Source organism: Nomascus leucogenys, chromosome X (assembly GCF_006542625.1).
Source record: "Nomascus leucogenys isolate Asia chromosome X, Asia_NLE_v1, whole genome shotgun sequence".
In the NCBI taxonomy this organism is placed as follows: domain Eukaryota; kingdom Metazoa; phylum Chordata; class Mammalia; order Primates; family Hylobatidae; genus Nomascus; species Nomascus leucogenys.
The window spans coordinates 29,939,045-29,954,599 of NC_044406.1; the positions used below are offsets into that span (position 1 = coordinate 29,939,045).

The 15,555-nt window shown below is 39.1% G+C and overlaps 1 protein-coding gene across 2 annotated transcripts in view; it reads right to left on the bottom strand.

The window, feature by feature from the left end:
* DMD (dystrophin) overlaps window positions 1–15,555 on the bottom strand; it is a 1,770,560-nt gene that overhangs the window by 358,985 nt on the left and 1,396,020 nt on the right. For both annotated transcript variants that reach the window (XM_030807549.1, XM_030807550.1), the window contains 2 exons: window positions 11,475–11,595; window positions 10,598–10,866 (listed from right to left, as the gene is read on the bottom strand). In XM_030807549.1, the coding sequence (XP_030663409.1) occupies window positions 10,598–10,866; window positions 11,475–11,595 (390 nt within the window). The remainder of the gene's footprint in view (window positions 1–10,597; window positions 10,867–11,474; window positions 11,596–15,555) is intronic.

Genomic DNA, 15,555 nt, shown 5'->3' on the forward strand with positions numbered 1-15,555 from the left:
GATTTTCGCATCGACGTTCATCAGGGATATTGGCCTGAAATTTTCTTTGTTTGTTGTCTCTCTGCCAGGTTTTGGTATCAGGATGATGCTGGCCTCATAAAAAGAGTTAGGAAGGAGTCCCTCTTTTTCTATTGTTTAGAATAGTTTCAGAAGGAATGGTACCAGCTCCTCTTTGTACCTCTGGTAGAATTCAGCTGTGAATTCATCTGTTCCTGGGCTTTTTTTGGTTGGTAGGCTATTAATTACTGCCTCAATTTCAGAACTCGTTATTGGTCTATTCAGGGATTCGATTTCTTCCTGGTTTAGTCTTGGGAGGGTGTCTGTGTCCAGAAATTTATCAATTTCTTCTAGATTTTCTAGTTTATTTGCGTAGAGGTGTTCATAGTATTCTCTGATGGTAGTTTGCATTTCTGTGGGATGAGAGGTAATATCCCCTTTATCATTTTTTATTGTGTCTGTTTGATTCTTCTCTCTTTTCGTCTTTATTAGCCTAGCTAGCAGTCTATCTATTTTGTTAATCTTTTCAAAAAACCAGCCCCTGGCTTCGTTGATTTTTTGAAGGGTTTTTCGTGTCTCTATCTCCTTCAGTTCTGCTCTGATCTTAGTTATTTCTTCTGCTAGCTTTGGAATTTGTTTGCTCTTGCTTCTCTACTTCTTTTAATTGTGATGTTAAAGTGTCAATTTTAGATCTTTCCTGCTTTCTCCTGTGGGGATTTTAGTGCTGTAAATTGCCCTCTAAATACTGCTTTAGCTGTGTCCCAGAGATTCTGGTACGTTGTGTGTTTATTCTCATTGGTTTGAATTATTTATTTCTGCCTTAATTTCCATATTTACCCAGCAGTCATTCAGGAGCAGGTTGTTCAGTTTCCATGTAGTTGTGCGGTTTTGAGTGAGTTTCTTAATCCTGAGTTCTAATTTGATTGTACTGTGGTCTGAGAGACTGTTATGATTTCTGTTTTTTTGCATTTGCTGAGGAGTGTTTTACTTCCAATTATGTGGTCAATTTTAGAATAAGTGTGATGTGGTGCTGAGAATAATGTATATTCTGTTGATTTGGGGTGGAGAGTTCTGTAGATGTCTATTAGGTCCACTTGGTCCAGAGCTGAGTTTAAGTCCTGAATATCCTTGTTAATTTTCTGTTTCGTTGATCTGTCTAATATTGACAGTGTGGTGTTAAAGTCTCCCACTATTATTGTATGGGCATCTATGTCTCTTTGTAGGTCTCTAAGAACTTGATTTATGAATCTGGGTCCTCCTATATTGGGTGCATATATATTTAGGATAGTTAGCTCTTCTTGTTGCATTGATCACTTTACCATTATGTAATACCATTTTTTTTGGTCCTTTTTGATCTTTGCTGGTTTAAAGTCTGTTTTGTCTGAGACTAGGATTGCAACCCCTGCTTTTTTTTCCTTTCCATTTGCTGCTTGGTAAATATTCATCCATCCCTTTATTTTGAGCCTATGTGTGTCTCTGCACATGAGGTGGGTCTTCTGAATACAGCACACCGATGGGTCTTGAGTCTTTATCCAATTTGCCAGTCTGTGTCTTTTAATTGGGGCATTTAGCCTGTTTACATTTAAGGTTAATATTGTTATGTGTGTATTTGATCCTGTCATTATGATGCTAGCTGGTTATTTTGCCCGTTAGTTGATGCAGTTTCTTCATAGTATGATGGTCTTTACAATTTGGTATGTTTTACCATGGCTGGTACCAGTTGTTCCTTTCCATATTTAGTGCTTCCTTCATTAGGAGCTCTTGTAAGGCAGGCCTGGTGGTGACAAAATCTCTCAGCATTTGCTTGTGTGTAAAGGATTTTATTTCTACTTTGCTTATGAAGCTTAGTTTGGCTTGATATGAAATTCTGGGTTGAAAATTCTTTTCTTTAAGAATGTTGAATATTGGCCCCCACTCTCTTCTGGCTTGTAGGGTTTCTGTGAAGTGATCCGCTGTTAGTCTGATGGGTTTTCCTTTGTGGGTAGCCTGACCTTTCTCTGTGGCTGCCCTTAACATTTTTTCCTTCATTTCAACCTTGGTGAATCCGACGATTGTGTGTCTTGGGGTTGCTCTTCTCAAGGAGTATCTTTGTGGTGTTCTCTATATTTCCTGAATTTGAATATTGGCCTGTCTTGCTAGGTTGGGGAAGTTCTCCTGGATAATATCCTGAAGAGTGTTTTCCAACTTGGTTCCATTCTCCCCGTCACTTTCAGGTACACCAATGAAATGTAGGTTTGGTCTTTTCACATTGTCTCATATTTCTTGAAGGCTTTGTTTTTTCCTTTTCATTCTTTTTTTCAGTAATCTTCTCTTCAAGCTTTATTTCATTAAGTTGATCTTCAATCTCTGATATCCTTTCTTTTGCTTGATCGATTTGGCTATTGATACTTGTGTATGCTTCACGAAGTTCTCGTGCTGTGTTTCTCAGTTCCTTCAGGTCATTTATGTTCTTCTCTAAACTGGTTATTCTAGTTAGCAATTCCTCTAACCCTTTTTTTTAAGGTTCTTAGCTTCTTTGCATTGGGTTAGAACACGCTCCTTTAGCGCGTAAGAGTTTGTTATTACCCACCTTCTGAAGCCTACTTCTGTCAATTCGTCAAACTCATTCTCCATCCAGTTTTGTTCCCTTGCTGGAGAGGAGTTGTGATCCTTTGGAGGAGAAGAGGCATTCTGGTTTTTGGAATTTTCAGCCTTTTTGCGCTGGTTTTTCCTCATCTTCGTGGATTTATCCACCTCTGGTCTTTTATATTGGTGACCTTCAGATGGGGTTTTTGTGTGGACGTCCTTTTTGTTGATGTTGATGCTAGCAGTCAGGAACCCTCTGCTGCAGGTCTGCTGGAGTTTGCTGGAGGTCCACTCCAGACCCTGTTTGCCTGAGTATCACCAGCAGAAGCTGCAGAACAGCAAAGATTGCTGTCTGTTCCTTCCTCTGGAAGCTTCAACCCAGAGGGGCACCTTCCAGATGCCAGCCAGAGCTCTCCTGTATGAGGTGTCTGTCAACCCCTGCTGGGAGGCATCTCCCAGTCAGGAGGCACGGGGGTCAGGACCCCACTTGAGAAGGCAGTCTGTCCCTTAGCAGAGCTCCAGTGCTGTGCTGGGAGATCTGCTGCTCTCTTCAGAGCCAGCAGGCAGGAACGTTTAAGTCTGCTGAGCTGCACCCACAGCTGCCCCTTCCCCCTGGTGCTCTGTCCCAGGGAGATGGGAGTTTTATCTCTAAGCCCCTGACTGGGGCTGCTGCCTTTCTTTCAGAGATGCCCTGCCCAGAGAGGAGGAATCTAGAGAGGCAATCTGGCTACAGTGGCTTTGCCCAGCTGCGGTGAGCTCCATCCAGTTAGAACTTCTTGGTGGCTTTGTTTACACTGTGAGGGGAAAACCGCCTACTCAAGCTTCAGTAATGGCAGGTGCCCCTCCCCACACTAAGCTTGAGTGTCCCAGGTCCACTTCAGACTGCTGTGCTGGCAGAGAGAATTTCAAGCCAGTGGATCTTAGCTTGCTGGGCTCCGTGGGGGGTGGGATCCACTGAGCTACACCACTTGGCTCCCTGGGCTTCAGCCCCCTTTCCAGGGGAGTGAATGGTTCTGTCTCACTGGTGTTCCAGGTGCTGCTGGGGTATGAAAAAAAACTCCTGCAGCTAGCTCAGTGTCTGCCCAAACAGCCACCCAATTTTGTGCTTGAAACCCAGGGCCCCGGTGGTGTAGGCACCCGAGGGAATCTCCTGGTCTGTGTGTTGCAGAGGCTGTGGGAAAAGCACAGTGTCTGGGCCGGAATGCTCCATTCCTCACGGCATAGTCCCTCGCGGCTTCCCTTCGCTAGGGGAGGGAATTCCCCGACTGCTTGTGCTTCCTGGGTGAGGTGACACCCCACCCTGCTTCTGTGCCCTCCGTGGGCTGCACCCGCTGTCTAACCAGTCCCAGTGAGATGAGCCGGGTACTGCAGTTGGAAATGCAGAAATCACCTGCCTTCTGTGTTGATCTCACTAGGAGCTGCAGACCTGAGCTGTTCCTATTCAGCCATCTTGCCAGCCACTTCTTTGGTCAGGATTTTAAAGATGAATAATTCCTACTTTAGTTTCTAAGCTGTATTAAACCCTAGACATTCTATTGAAAAGCTACTGAAAGTAAATCAATATATATGAATTCATATAATCCATAATTTTTCAATAGCATAGAATCCTTAATACAGTACTGGTTTAGAAAGCCAGTAACATCTCTTATCACCAGTACGTAAACATTCTATTAAAAATATACTATACTTATAAAGCATGGAGTGACACTCGCTATAATATGGCTTTTGATAGACATATTTTCAGATATTAAAGGCCAAATCATATGCTTTTAAGCAATGCAATTGCGTGCTTTGTAAACTAGATAAAACCCTGGTTACTCCAAATAACAGGAATTAGCTTCATATTTAACCCAGATTTATGAATGATTAAATATTTTTTCTTTGTTTTTTCTTCTCCACCAAAGGCTTACTTAATACACATAGCATTTTTACAACAACAACAATGAAAGCCTCCACACAGCAATTCATTTGTAGTTCTTTAACAATGCACAAAATAGTAATAAATTTTCCTCTTCCTACTATAGGCAGTATACCTTATTCATTATGAAGATATCATTAGTTTATTCAGAGTTGGGAGAGCTTACATGTTTTGAATGATTTCTAGGGTCGCCCGGTTCATGTTGGTTCTGTCTATTCATTCATTCCCTAATTCTATAAGAACAGATAAGTTTTCCTTATATAACTCATATATAAGAAATCAAGTAAGGTTGACTTGACTTATATAAATGGGAAGCATAACAAAATTAATACAATAAGAAGAAAACTTCAGAACCAAGGTTAAGAAGAGAAAAGCAATAAGGGAAGATAGTTGCATGAACACGGTTGCAAGTGTCTTGCTTGCAAAAGTGAAGATGAAATTCTAATACATTATATCACATTTCACATTATCTATTCAGAGGAAATATGCTTGGCTTCCTCAATGTCAAATTCTAAGATAGCATTTCTTTGACAAATTTCTTAAAAAAACCCCCAAAGCCACATGGACTGAGGATGGTAAGCCTAAAAAGGTGGATTTGCCAGTTTTCTTCTTAAAACTTTAGATGTGAATGCTGAAGATAAATAAGGATGGCATCGTCGCTTCATGATAATTTCTAGCCTACTACACACATCGTTAAATCAATCTCAGTTTGAATGCCAAAAAGGTTTAATCAAAACATTTCATTGTAGGAACTTTAAAGAAAAAACTCATAGAATCCCTGCCCTGACTTTTCACAGTAAGAAATGCAAGTTAAAAGTTTGACAAAAGTGCAATATGCATAACTACATAGATGTGACAGATTTGCATATTCCAAGATGGCAGCCTGGGAGAGTTATTTACAGTGTATGAAAAACTGTGTTCAGAGTCAACAGGTAAACTAAGGACAGTGAAATATTCCTGGCTCAAGAATGACGTACCACTTTTGGTATAGAGAAACTATGGTTTATAGGCTGGGCGCAGTGGCTCACTCCTGTAATCCCAGCACTTTGGGAGACCAAGGTGAGTGGATCACTTGAGGTCAGAAGTTCGAGACCAGCCTGGCCAACGTGGTGAAATCCCATCTCTACTAAAAAATACAAAAAAAAAAAAATATAGCTGGGCATGGTGGTGGGCACCTGTAGTCCCAGCTATTTGGGAAGCTGAGGTGGAGAACTGCTTGAACCCAGGAGGTGGAGGTTGCAGTGAGCCAAGATAGCAGCACCACTGCACTCCAGCCTAGGTGACAGAGCGAGACTGTCTAATAAAAAAAAAAATTAACAAAAGAGAAACCATGGTTTATTAGAACAAAAACAAAACATTAAAAAACAGCAATCTGGCCGGGAGCGGTGGCTCACGCCTGTAATCCCAGCCCTTTGGGAGGCCAAGGTGGGTGGATCCCAAGATCAAGAGATCGAGACCATCCTGGCCAACATGGTGAAACCCTGTCTCTACTAAAAATACAAAAATCAGCTGGGCGTGGTGGTGCACGCCTGTAGTCCCAGCTACTCAGGAGGCTGAGGCAGAAGAATTGCTTGAACCCGGGAGGTGGAGGTTGCAGTGAGCCGAGATCGCACCACTGCACTCCAGCCTGGCGACAGAGTGAGACTCTGTCTCAAAAAAAAAAAAAAAAAGAAATCAACAATCCACAAACTTTCTCACACTGGGATTGTTCTGAAGAACAAAAATCTTGTATCCAGACTATAGGTTTAAAAGTTATTCTACTTTATTAAAGCCTTTATATATTCCACTTACAGATCTATGTGGAGCACCTAGTGATTCAAAGAGTTATTCCTATTTCCCATTACAAGGAAAGGAGAATATTTGTCTAGTCAAATAAGCACTGGTGCTATTTTCAGTAAAGTGAAAAGTCATGATCTTGCCCTTAAAATATTTGATAAGCAGTATAAATCATGAATTTTAAAAGTAAAGAAGCATTTAAAACTTAAATTTTATTCTATTGTTTTTTCCTATGGAAGCTATTTTAGAAAGCTGAGATTCTCTTAGTGAGCAATATAGTCAATATTAATATTGTGTTTCCACCTATTAATTTACCATGTTCACCACCCGCAGATGATCAGCTAGCAATAATGCCATTTCCATAAAGGCCAGGGACTTAGTTATTGTTGTTTAACCCATTCTTTAAATCCAAAAGCCACATTTGCTAATACAATTACAGAATGCTAAATCTCACAGAAACATATTACTTAGTCTCTTGAATAACAAGTTATTTAACACATAAGATCAGAACGGAGGGGGGGGTGCTATGATAGAGTCTCTAGGGGTGAAGAAAATGAACTGATACGGATATATAAAACGTTCTTCTGGCTAGCTGCCTAGTTATCAGTGCTGTAATGCCAGCACTTTGGGAGGCCAAGGTGAGCGGATCACCTGAGGTCAGAAGTTCGAGACTAGCCTGGCCAACGTGGTGAAACCCCATCTCTACTAAAGAATAAAAAAAAAAAAAAAAATAGCTGGACATGGTGGTGGGCGCCTGTAGTCCCAGCTATTTGGGAGGCTGAGGTGGAGAATTGCTTGAACGCAGGAGGCGGAGGTTGCAGTGAGCCGAGATAGCACCACTGCACTCCAGCCTGGGCGACAGAACGAGACTGTCTCAAAAAAAAAAAATTTAAAAAAGAGAAACCATGGTTTATTAGAAAAGTTCCCTACAGCATGAATCCTGAGGGCTTAAATTGCTTGAGTGGCAAAATGGGAGCAGTGGTTTCAAGTACACTTTTACCTTTTTTCTGAAATAAATTTTAGTTAATAAAACTCATTCCTTGTAAACTACTACCCCCAAAGCTTCAGAGTTTCAAACCCAGTGTCAATAAGATGCAATGGAGAAAAATGATTTATTTCCACTGCAAAATTGAAGAAGAGCTACTGAAGGGAGATAAATATATATGAATTCATGTAATTCATAGTTTGAAACATGCATAAAATATAACACTGATTCAAAAGCCCAAACAATCACGTCTATTATTACCAGTACATAAAAATTCAGATAAGTACCATAACTTAAGTGTATATATGTCTGAGAAAGATAGATGTGCTGGGTTATAAATATAATCTTTTGAAAGGTATGTTTAATGTTTATGTTTTGCTATTATTGGGGTCAGAATGAGAGTTTTACCAATTAGGGTATGGAAAATGAAGTTTGCCTTAAGACCAAGAACAGATAAGATAGGGAAACTAAAAGGAATACCGCAAATAGGGTTGGGTGAAGGCCTGCTGATATTTGAACTGTTATGCTTTCAGTTATTTTTAATTATTAAATTAGGCTGCACACATTCTCTTCCATACTCAGTATCTTACAAATGCACCTGTGTGACAGGTATGGCTAAAAATGAATCCCTTGTGTCTGCTCTACAGCCTATATATTGAGCAATTTAATTGATATATTAACTAATTTAGTTCCACTGGGACATTTTCCTAACTTATTTCTCATTTTTGGAGAAGACTGTCAAAAAATTAGTCCCTATATTTTTGAATAAAGTCAACATATTTAATGCTTTTAAAATACTAGGTAATACATTTCAAAATGCTTAGTTTTCCAGTAGACAGCAAGGTTAACCCTTACTTTAAATGTTAGACATGAGGTCATAAAATGTTGGGGTAGAAGGGATTTTACAAGTATTAGAGTCAAATTTTTAATCTTTTCTTTTTAAAATTTTTACCTACTATTTTAACGAAGAGCTATGCAATTCAACATTAGACCACAGGCTTCATGAAGGCAATGACCAAGTCTGTTTCTTTTATAATTACCTGTTCAGCACATTACATAATGACTCATAAACAGTTGTTGAGTGAATAAATGAAGGTACTTAATGAGATTCCTCATATGTTGCTGGCCCTGGGCTAGGGGCCCAAAGATATACAGCATGATCCTTGCTCTTAGCAACCTCACTTTCTCTGGGAGAAAAAAAAATGCATAAGCAAGTTGCTACCATATATGTGAAATTTAAATGTGACAATTTAGCATGCCTGGTGATCTATGAGAGCACCAACTGTGAGCAGTTTCTTCTGCTTGGTGGGAGGTGGGGGTTGTAGACACTCAGGAAAGACAACAAAGATAGGTAACATTTTGGCTGGTCCTTGAGGGCTGAATGAGAATTCACCAAGTAGACAATGTAGGGGGATCCAGACAGAGAGAACAGCATTTGCAAAGGCAGATTATATCTATATCTATATCTATATCTATATCTATATCTATATATCTATATCTATAGCTAGAGCTATATCTATAGCTATATCCATATCTATATCTATAGCTATATCTATATGTGTATTTATGTATATATATGTGTGTATATCTATGTATATATCTATGTATGTATATATATATATACACACACATACATACTTTACAGACACACACATTCAATACACTCTGCCCATATCACCCCTTTTTCCCAAATATGCCATCACATATATATATATATCATATGGGCAGAGTGTATTAAATGGTCTGGAGAATGGGAGCTATGGCTGAGAAGGTAAGTCAGGGCTAGGAAGAAAAGGGCCACGTAATCTCCTTATTCATTGGATTTCATTCTCTAGGCAAGCATTCTCCTGCAAGGAGTTTGGATTGGAGTTGGAAGAAGCTGGGTAATGCAGGAACATCAGTAAAGAAACCATTCATCCATCCATTAATTCACCAAATATTTAAAATGCAGTATCTAAGATATGCCAGGCACACAGAGGGGTGAATGGGATTTAAAGATGTATACTGTTATCATCTAAGTAAAAGACGCTGGGGATTAAAAAGGACATCAGTTAGAAGAGGAGAGAAAAGATAAAAGAGCTATCCTGAGGTAACATGAGCCATCATGTGCCATCAGTGAAAATGCAGAAGGGTTTCAGGATGAACCTAAAGTTTCCAGCGTGGAAAATTTGTTGGATGATGATTCATTAACTGAAATAGGAAACAGGAAAAAAAAGGTCAGATAGGAGGGGACAGAAGTAGGGAAATGGAAAAACAGGAGAACAAATGAACTTAGTTTCAGAATAGTTGCATTTGTGATCGTAATGCCACATGGATTCGGAGATCAGAAGAGAGATGTGGACTAGAGATGTAGATACATCGCCATCCATGCCATCTCAAACGGGGAGGGTTTAAACAATCAAAAGAGAATTAGGCTAAGGTTAGAAACTTGGGCACAACAGTATTTGAGGGGTGGGTAGGTGAAGAATCTAGAAAAATATAGGAAGAAGAACATGGATGGAACAGTTCCATGAAAGCTAAGGAAGAGGACAACTTCTAGAACGAGGATGCTCAGATGCTGGCAAACATGCTGAGTGCATGAGGGAATTTAACTTCTTTTGAATTTTAATCTAGGAGGATTTTCGTGATTTTGACAATAGATGAGTAGTTGCTGATTTCAAAATGATACTCCTAAATATGTATTTTTTTCTACAGAATATATTTGCTATCTTTGTGCCACAAGGGAATTTAACTTTGGTCTTATAGACAGTGGTCTTCCAAATATATAATGATTTTCCCTCATTTCTGCAGTGGGCCAATGAAACTTGAAACTGTATTACAAATGTTGCCTTCCAAGGGAAGGGCCACACATTAACAGCCTTATTTCACCATACCATAACTTACCCAAGTCATATAATTTGGTTAGCAAAAGGGCCAACACCTAGACTCCTGGCTTTTGATTAAGTGTTTTATTTTTCTGTATTCTGATACTAAGTAACACAAGCAATACACCAATAAACACACACACACACACACACACACACAATCAGACTTTAGTACAATCACTTAATATCAAAGTCAAAATGATTTCTTGCCCTGTAACTTTTTAAATATTTCATTTCATATAACTGAAGACAGACAAATGATTAGATCACTGTCTTCTCTTGGAGAAAATACCATGTGAAAGAAGACTGAATTTGTGAAAGATGGACTGATTTCTCTAGCTTTAACTGATTTCTCTAGCTTTAACTGATTGCTCTAGCTTTAACTGATTTCTCTAGCTTTAACTTTGTGGGAAGATAACACTGCACTCAAGTTCAGATTAGAAGCTCTTTTGAGTCTCTCAAAGGGCCCTGAAGCAAAGAAGTAGACGGTACCTTGACTTTCTCGAGGTGATCTTGGAGAGAGTCAATGAGGAGATCGCCCACGGGCTGCCAGGATCCCTTGATCACCTCGGCTTGGCGCAGCTTGAGGTCCAGCTCATCCGCGGCCTCTTGAAGTTCCTGGAGTCTTTCTAGGGTCTCATCTATTTTTCTCTGCCAGTCAGCGGAGTGCAGGTTCAATTTTTCCCACTCAGTATTGACCTCCTCAGCCTGCTTTCGTAGAAGCCGAGTGACATTCTGGGCTCTCTCCTCAGGAGGCAGCTCTAAATTGGCAATACGACAAGGTTTTAGGCCACATTCTTTTTTTTTTTTTTAAACATTGTCAAAAAGGTCATACTGGAAGAAAGAAAGAGTACAGTTGAACAAGAGGGTAACCTACTGATTAATGGCTTTTTTATACTTTGGCATAAATTTTGATACAGCCCAGAACATCTAAAGTATGTCTTCCTGAGTTTCTACCTTATATCAATCCGACAATTTAAGATTCACTTAAGCTACTGAGGAGAAAAACGTTAGGATGCATACCACAAGTTCTAATTTACTTCACGCAGGCTCTTAAATGGAAAATTAACTTGTAGTCTTTGCAACAATAGAATTCCTCCTCACAGATAACTCCCTTTATTATTTTCTAAATGTTCCAATAACTGATTACTAATCTCTTTTAATGTTTATTTATGAATGTGCAAACCGATTTATGCATGGTAGTTTATGAGTCCTTATTTTTTTTCAGCATCTACGTTTAATTTGAATTGATTCTATTCAACCAAGAAAATATGAGAGCTATCCAGACCCTGGCAGCAGGAAAGGATGGGCTGCTCCATCACCACTGATCCTTCTATCAATATGTTGTTAGAGTTCCACATTCAATTACCTCTGGGCTCCTGGTAGAGTTTCTCTAGTCCTTCCAAAGGCTGCTCTGTCAGAAATATTCGTACAGTCTCGAGAGTACTCATGATTACAGGTTCTTTAGTTTTCAATTCCCTCTTGAAGGCCTGTGAAATGAGATGAAAAGAAGTGCTTATTTGGTTTGTGGCATTCTTCTCAAAATTAATCCTGGGTGCTCAGAACTTGTTTATGAAACTCCCAGGTCAATTTCTATCTCTTTTATTTATACACTGATAGTTATAAAATGATTTTTTAAAAAGGCTATATGGGTCTGTTAATGAGGAAAGCACTGTGTTTGTAAAGCTATTCTGGGGAGATAGGGGGAGCATTCCGGATAGTTAATGCCCTCTCATTGAGATAAGAGTGCTTTGTTTATGTAACCTGACAGCCATACTTGAAATCTACAGCTAAAGTTGCAAGGTATATATTGCAAAACTCTAGCGTGGCTAATGAGGACTTAAACATACCCAAAATAATGGATATCCAGAACATAATGGGAAGCCTTGAGGGCCATTTGCAGGACCTTAGGCTATATTAAAGTATACAATTAATCCAACTGATAATCACCAGTTAATTCTGTCAAAATGTCTGACAAGGTATAAAATAGGTAGGCTAAGAGAAAAGTCTCAATACTTTTGAAAAATAGTCATTACGTCATCCAGTGTGACCTCTTTGAGAATAGTAGAAATGTTTTGAGCTATTATGGATGTAGGAATTGTGGGCACTAGTTTCTATAAATGACCAGACCTAGAATTAATCTTTAATCTGTAATCTTCCTTTATCCAGGGGATCAAGAGAAAAACCAAATGAATAGTTTCTGCCTTCAAAAAGTTTCTAGATCCAAAGAAGGGAGAAAATTAACACTAGAAGCAGAGTGAAAACGGTAAGTTCATACATAATCGAGTGCTAAAAGGATCGTGGGGCATACCATGAGCCTAGAATAACCTAACAGATACTCTGACACCATTGAAAAGAGTTATTGACCCAGATTCTTTGATCTCGAAGTGAGGGTATTAATAAAAGTATTAAGTGCATGCTACATAAATGCTAATATAACTGTTTAACAATAACAGTAATATTTGCCTTGATCTAGGGCTTAATTTTTGTAACTTTTTTCAACTCTGTCTTAACTTTTAGCAATGTTGCCTGCTGAATTTAAACCCTGTTCTTTCACTGGGGAAAAACAAATTAGCAGTATTCTTCCTTGAATTTCAGATACGCCACTATGTTACAGAAGTGTTCCAGAGCTGTATTGTATGACACATTTATTAATAAAATCTTAGTGGTGTTCACCATTCAAAAGAATCCTGAGTCTGATACTTTGCAAAATGATTAATCATCCACAGCTATTTACAATTCAATAGAGAAAGGGAAGGCGTTTGAACCAAAATACTGGAGTTCTGTAAGTAGAATATTAGGATTCAGCCTATAGATACGGAAGTACTTTCTGAATAATGGGATATTTCTGTACCCTAAAATCATGCTAGATACGTGAGTTATTTACTCTGCTTAAATATAAAGCTGATTCTCCTGATATTTCACTTGAAATCTCCATGTTTGTGTGTGTGTGTGTGTGTGTGTGTGTACAGTTGTTGTATTCTTGTGTTTTTTTTCATACTATTAAGTTTCCCAAATTCAAGTAAATTATCGTTTTGCCTAGTTTCTCTGTTTGGACCTGAATGGAGGCAATTAATACTGACATTACTAATTATAAAAATAATAATGGCTCCCTCTATTGAACTATCATGTGTCAGTGGTTGTACTTGAAACTGGAAATACGAAGTTGAATGCAAAACAGCTCTTTCTATTTAGGAACATTTAACATATAATAGAAGAGTCAAACACATAAATAATTTCAATACAATGTAGACAGTGCTATAGACTTGCACAATATGAGGAAGAAAACCGGGAAAAGCTTCCAGGAGAAGCTAGTAATCACATAGAATTCAAAAGCATGAACATGACTTATTCAAGGAAGAGTAGGCTAGAGAACATTCCAAGAAGAGAAAAACGCAAGTGCAGAGACATAGGACATAGTACAGTATGGTATCTCAAGCAGGCCAGTGTTTCTAGAGCATAAAGAACAAGGAGAGGGCATGTCCAAAGATGAAAAAGACACTGTTGTTATCTGGAAAGATATTAGATTTTTAAACCAGAATTCGAAGCTGTGCCTCTCTATGATCATATATGGTCCGCTAAGAGGCTTAGGTGTTGCCTTGAAGGTAATCAGGAACCTTTGAACAGTTTTAACCAAGGGAGTGGCACAGGAATATGTGTGTTTCAAATAGATCTTCCTGATATAAATACAGAGTATGTATTTGAGAAGAACAGAAATGGAATCAGAGAGATAATGAGGCAATTGTAAGAATTCAGTGCAAGATTATGAGGATCTGACTCAGGGCGACGGTACCAGGAAAAATGACAGGGATAGGATAGGGAAATGTCTAAAAATCTGAAGTGCGAAAATTTGGTGACTGAACAGATGCTGGAGAGAAGAGAGAAAAAGAAACAAGAATGACTCTTAGTGTCTAGGTTGAGTAGATGAGCAAATGCTGGGTGCAATTCCACTAAGTATGAGGAAATAAACTTTCCTGGATGTCTCAGTTCACCTACAGAAAGCTCTAGCTTCCTGAGAAACTTCCCACACCATGGAGATTAGATCTGTAGCGATTTGTCTAGTTGATTTCTCTGATCCAAGAGGGTCAAATGGTTATAGCTCAGGGTAGGTTCCTAAGCTAAACTCTATGTTGTCAGAAAGACTGGAGTGGGTATCTTTCTAGGTATTTACATTTCAAAAAATATGAAGCCCATACCTTGGAGACATTTCCAGATTGTAAAACATGAGACACATACGGCTAGCTGGTTTCTGGAGAAGCTGGAATTAGGACTCAGGCCTGTTACGTTTCCACAGAGAACCTTTCAGAAGGAGAGAGGGATAGCAGCCTCCTTCTCCTTTATAAGCAGAAGGAAATGATTTTTCCTAGTCTCCCACTTACGGAGCACCCAGCCACTCAAGCAGGAAAATGTTTCATCAGCGTTCTTCATGTCGCCCTAGGGGTAAGTCTTTGGGCAAAGGAAGGGCACAGCAACAATATTTACTGTAAGGTAATTAAATGAAATCTGCCTCTGATTCAGAACCCCTCATGCTCATTCAGCATAAAATTATTGAAGAGTAATATTAAAAACGCAACATGATGGTGTGTGTGTGCGTGTGTCGGGGGGTGATCTGTGCATGGGGGACAGAGTAAGGGACTGTGATATTCCCTTCCACAAGGACATAATACATTCTGAGGTTTGAGGAGGAAAAAAAAATATTTAGGAGTTATTTTCTCATTCAGCTAATATACATTGAGTGCCTACATATCAAAGTTTAATGGGCAAACAGAGGAACAGGATCTCTTGAGAGACGGAAAAGGAACAAATAGGTGGAGAGATTAGGGGAAATGAGGAGTGTAGAAATTTTAAGGAGAGAGTGAGAATTTTGAGAGGAAGAGGGTGACCAAGTGAGTCCAATGAAACATAGAAGTAAAGTAAGATCAGCATTGCAGAGTGTTCACTAGATGTGGTGAGAGCAATTTCAGTGGAGGGCAGAAGCCTCACAAGTAGGCGTAGCTGAGGAGTGAGTGGAAGGAGGAGCAGGTATTTCAAGTGAAAATTAAATGTTCAATTTTCTTTTTCTGAGACGGAAAAGAGGAAGACAGGACAGGAGGACAGAGAAGATAACAAGATAAAGGGATAAAGAAGTTCTTTTTAGCATAGGAATGATTTGAACCTAAAGTGAAAGACGGAAGCTAGCAGTAGGGTAACCAACCATCTCGGTTTGCCCGCATTGAGTTTTTCAGGATGAGAGACTTTCGATGTTAAAACCAGGATAGTTTCAGGAAAATTGGACAGTCTCAGGAAAACCAGGAAAGTTGGTCACCCTAGATATATGTTACGACCTTGACAGAAGGTGGAGATAATTGTTGGAACAAGGTCTGTACAATAAGGAAATGGATCTTAAAGGTCTCATCAAACTTAAAACCTTAAGGCACTAAAAACCTAAAAAGTCCAAGGCACTATTTGAT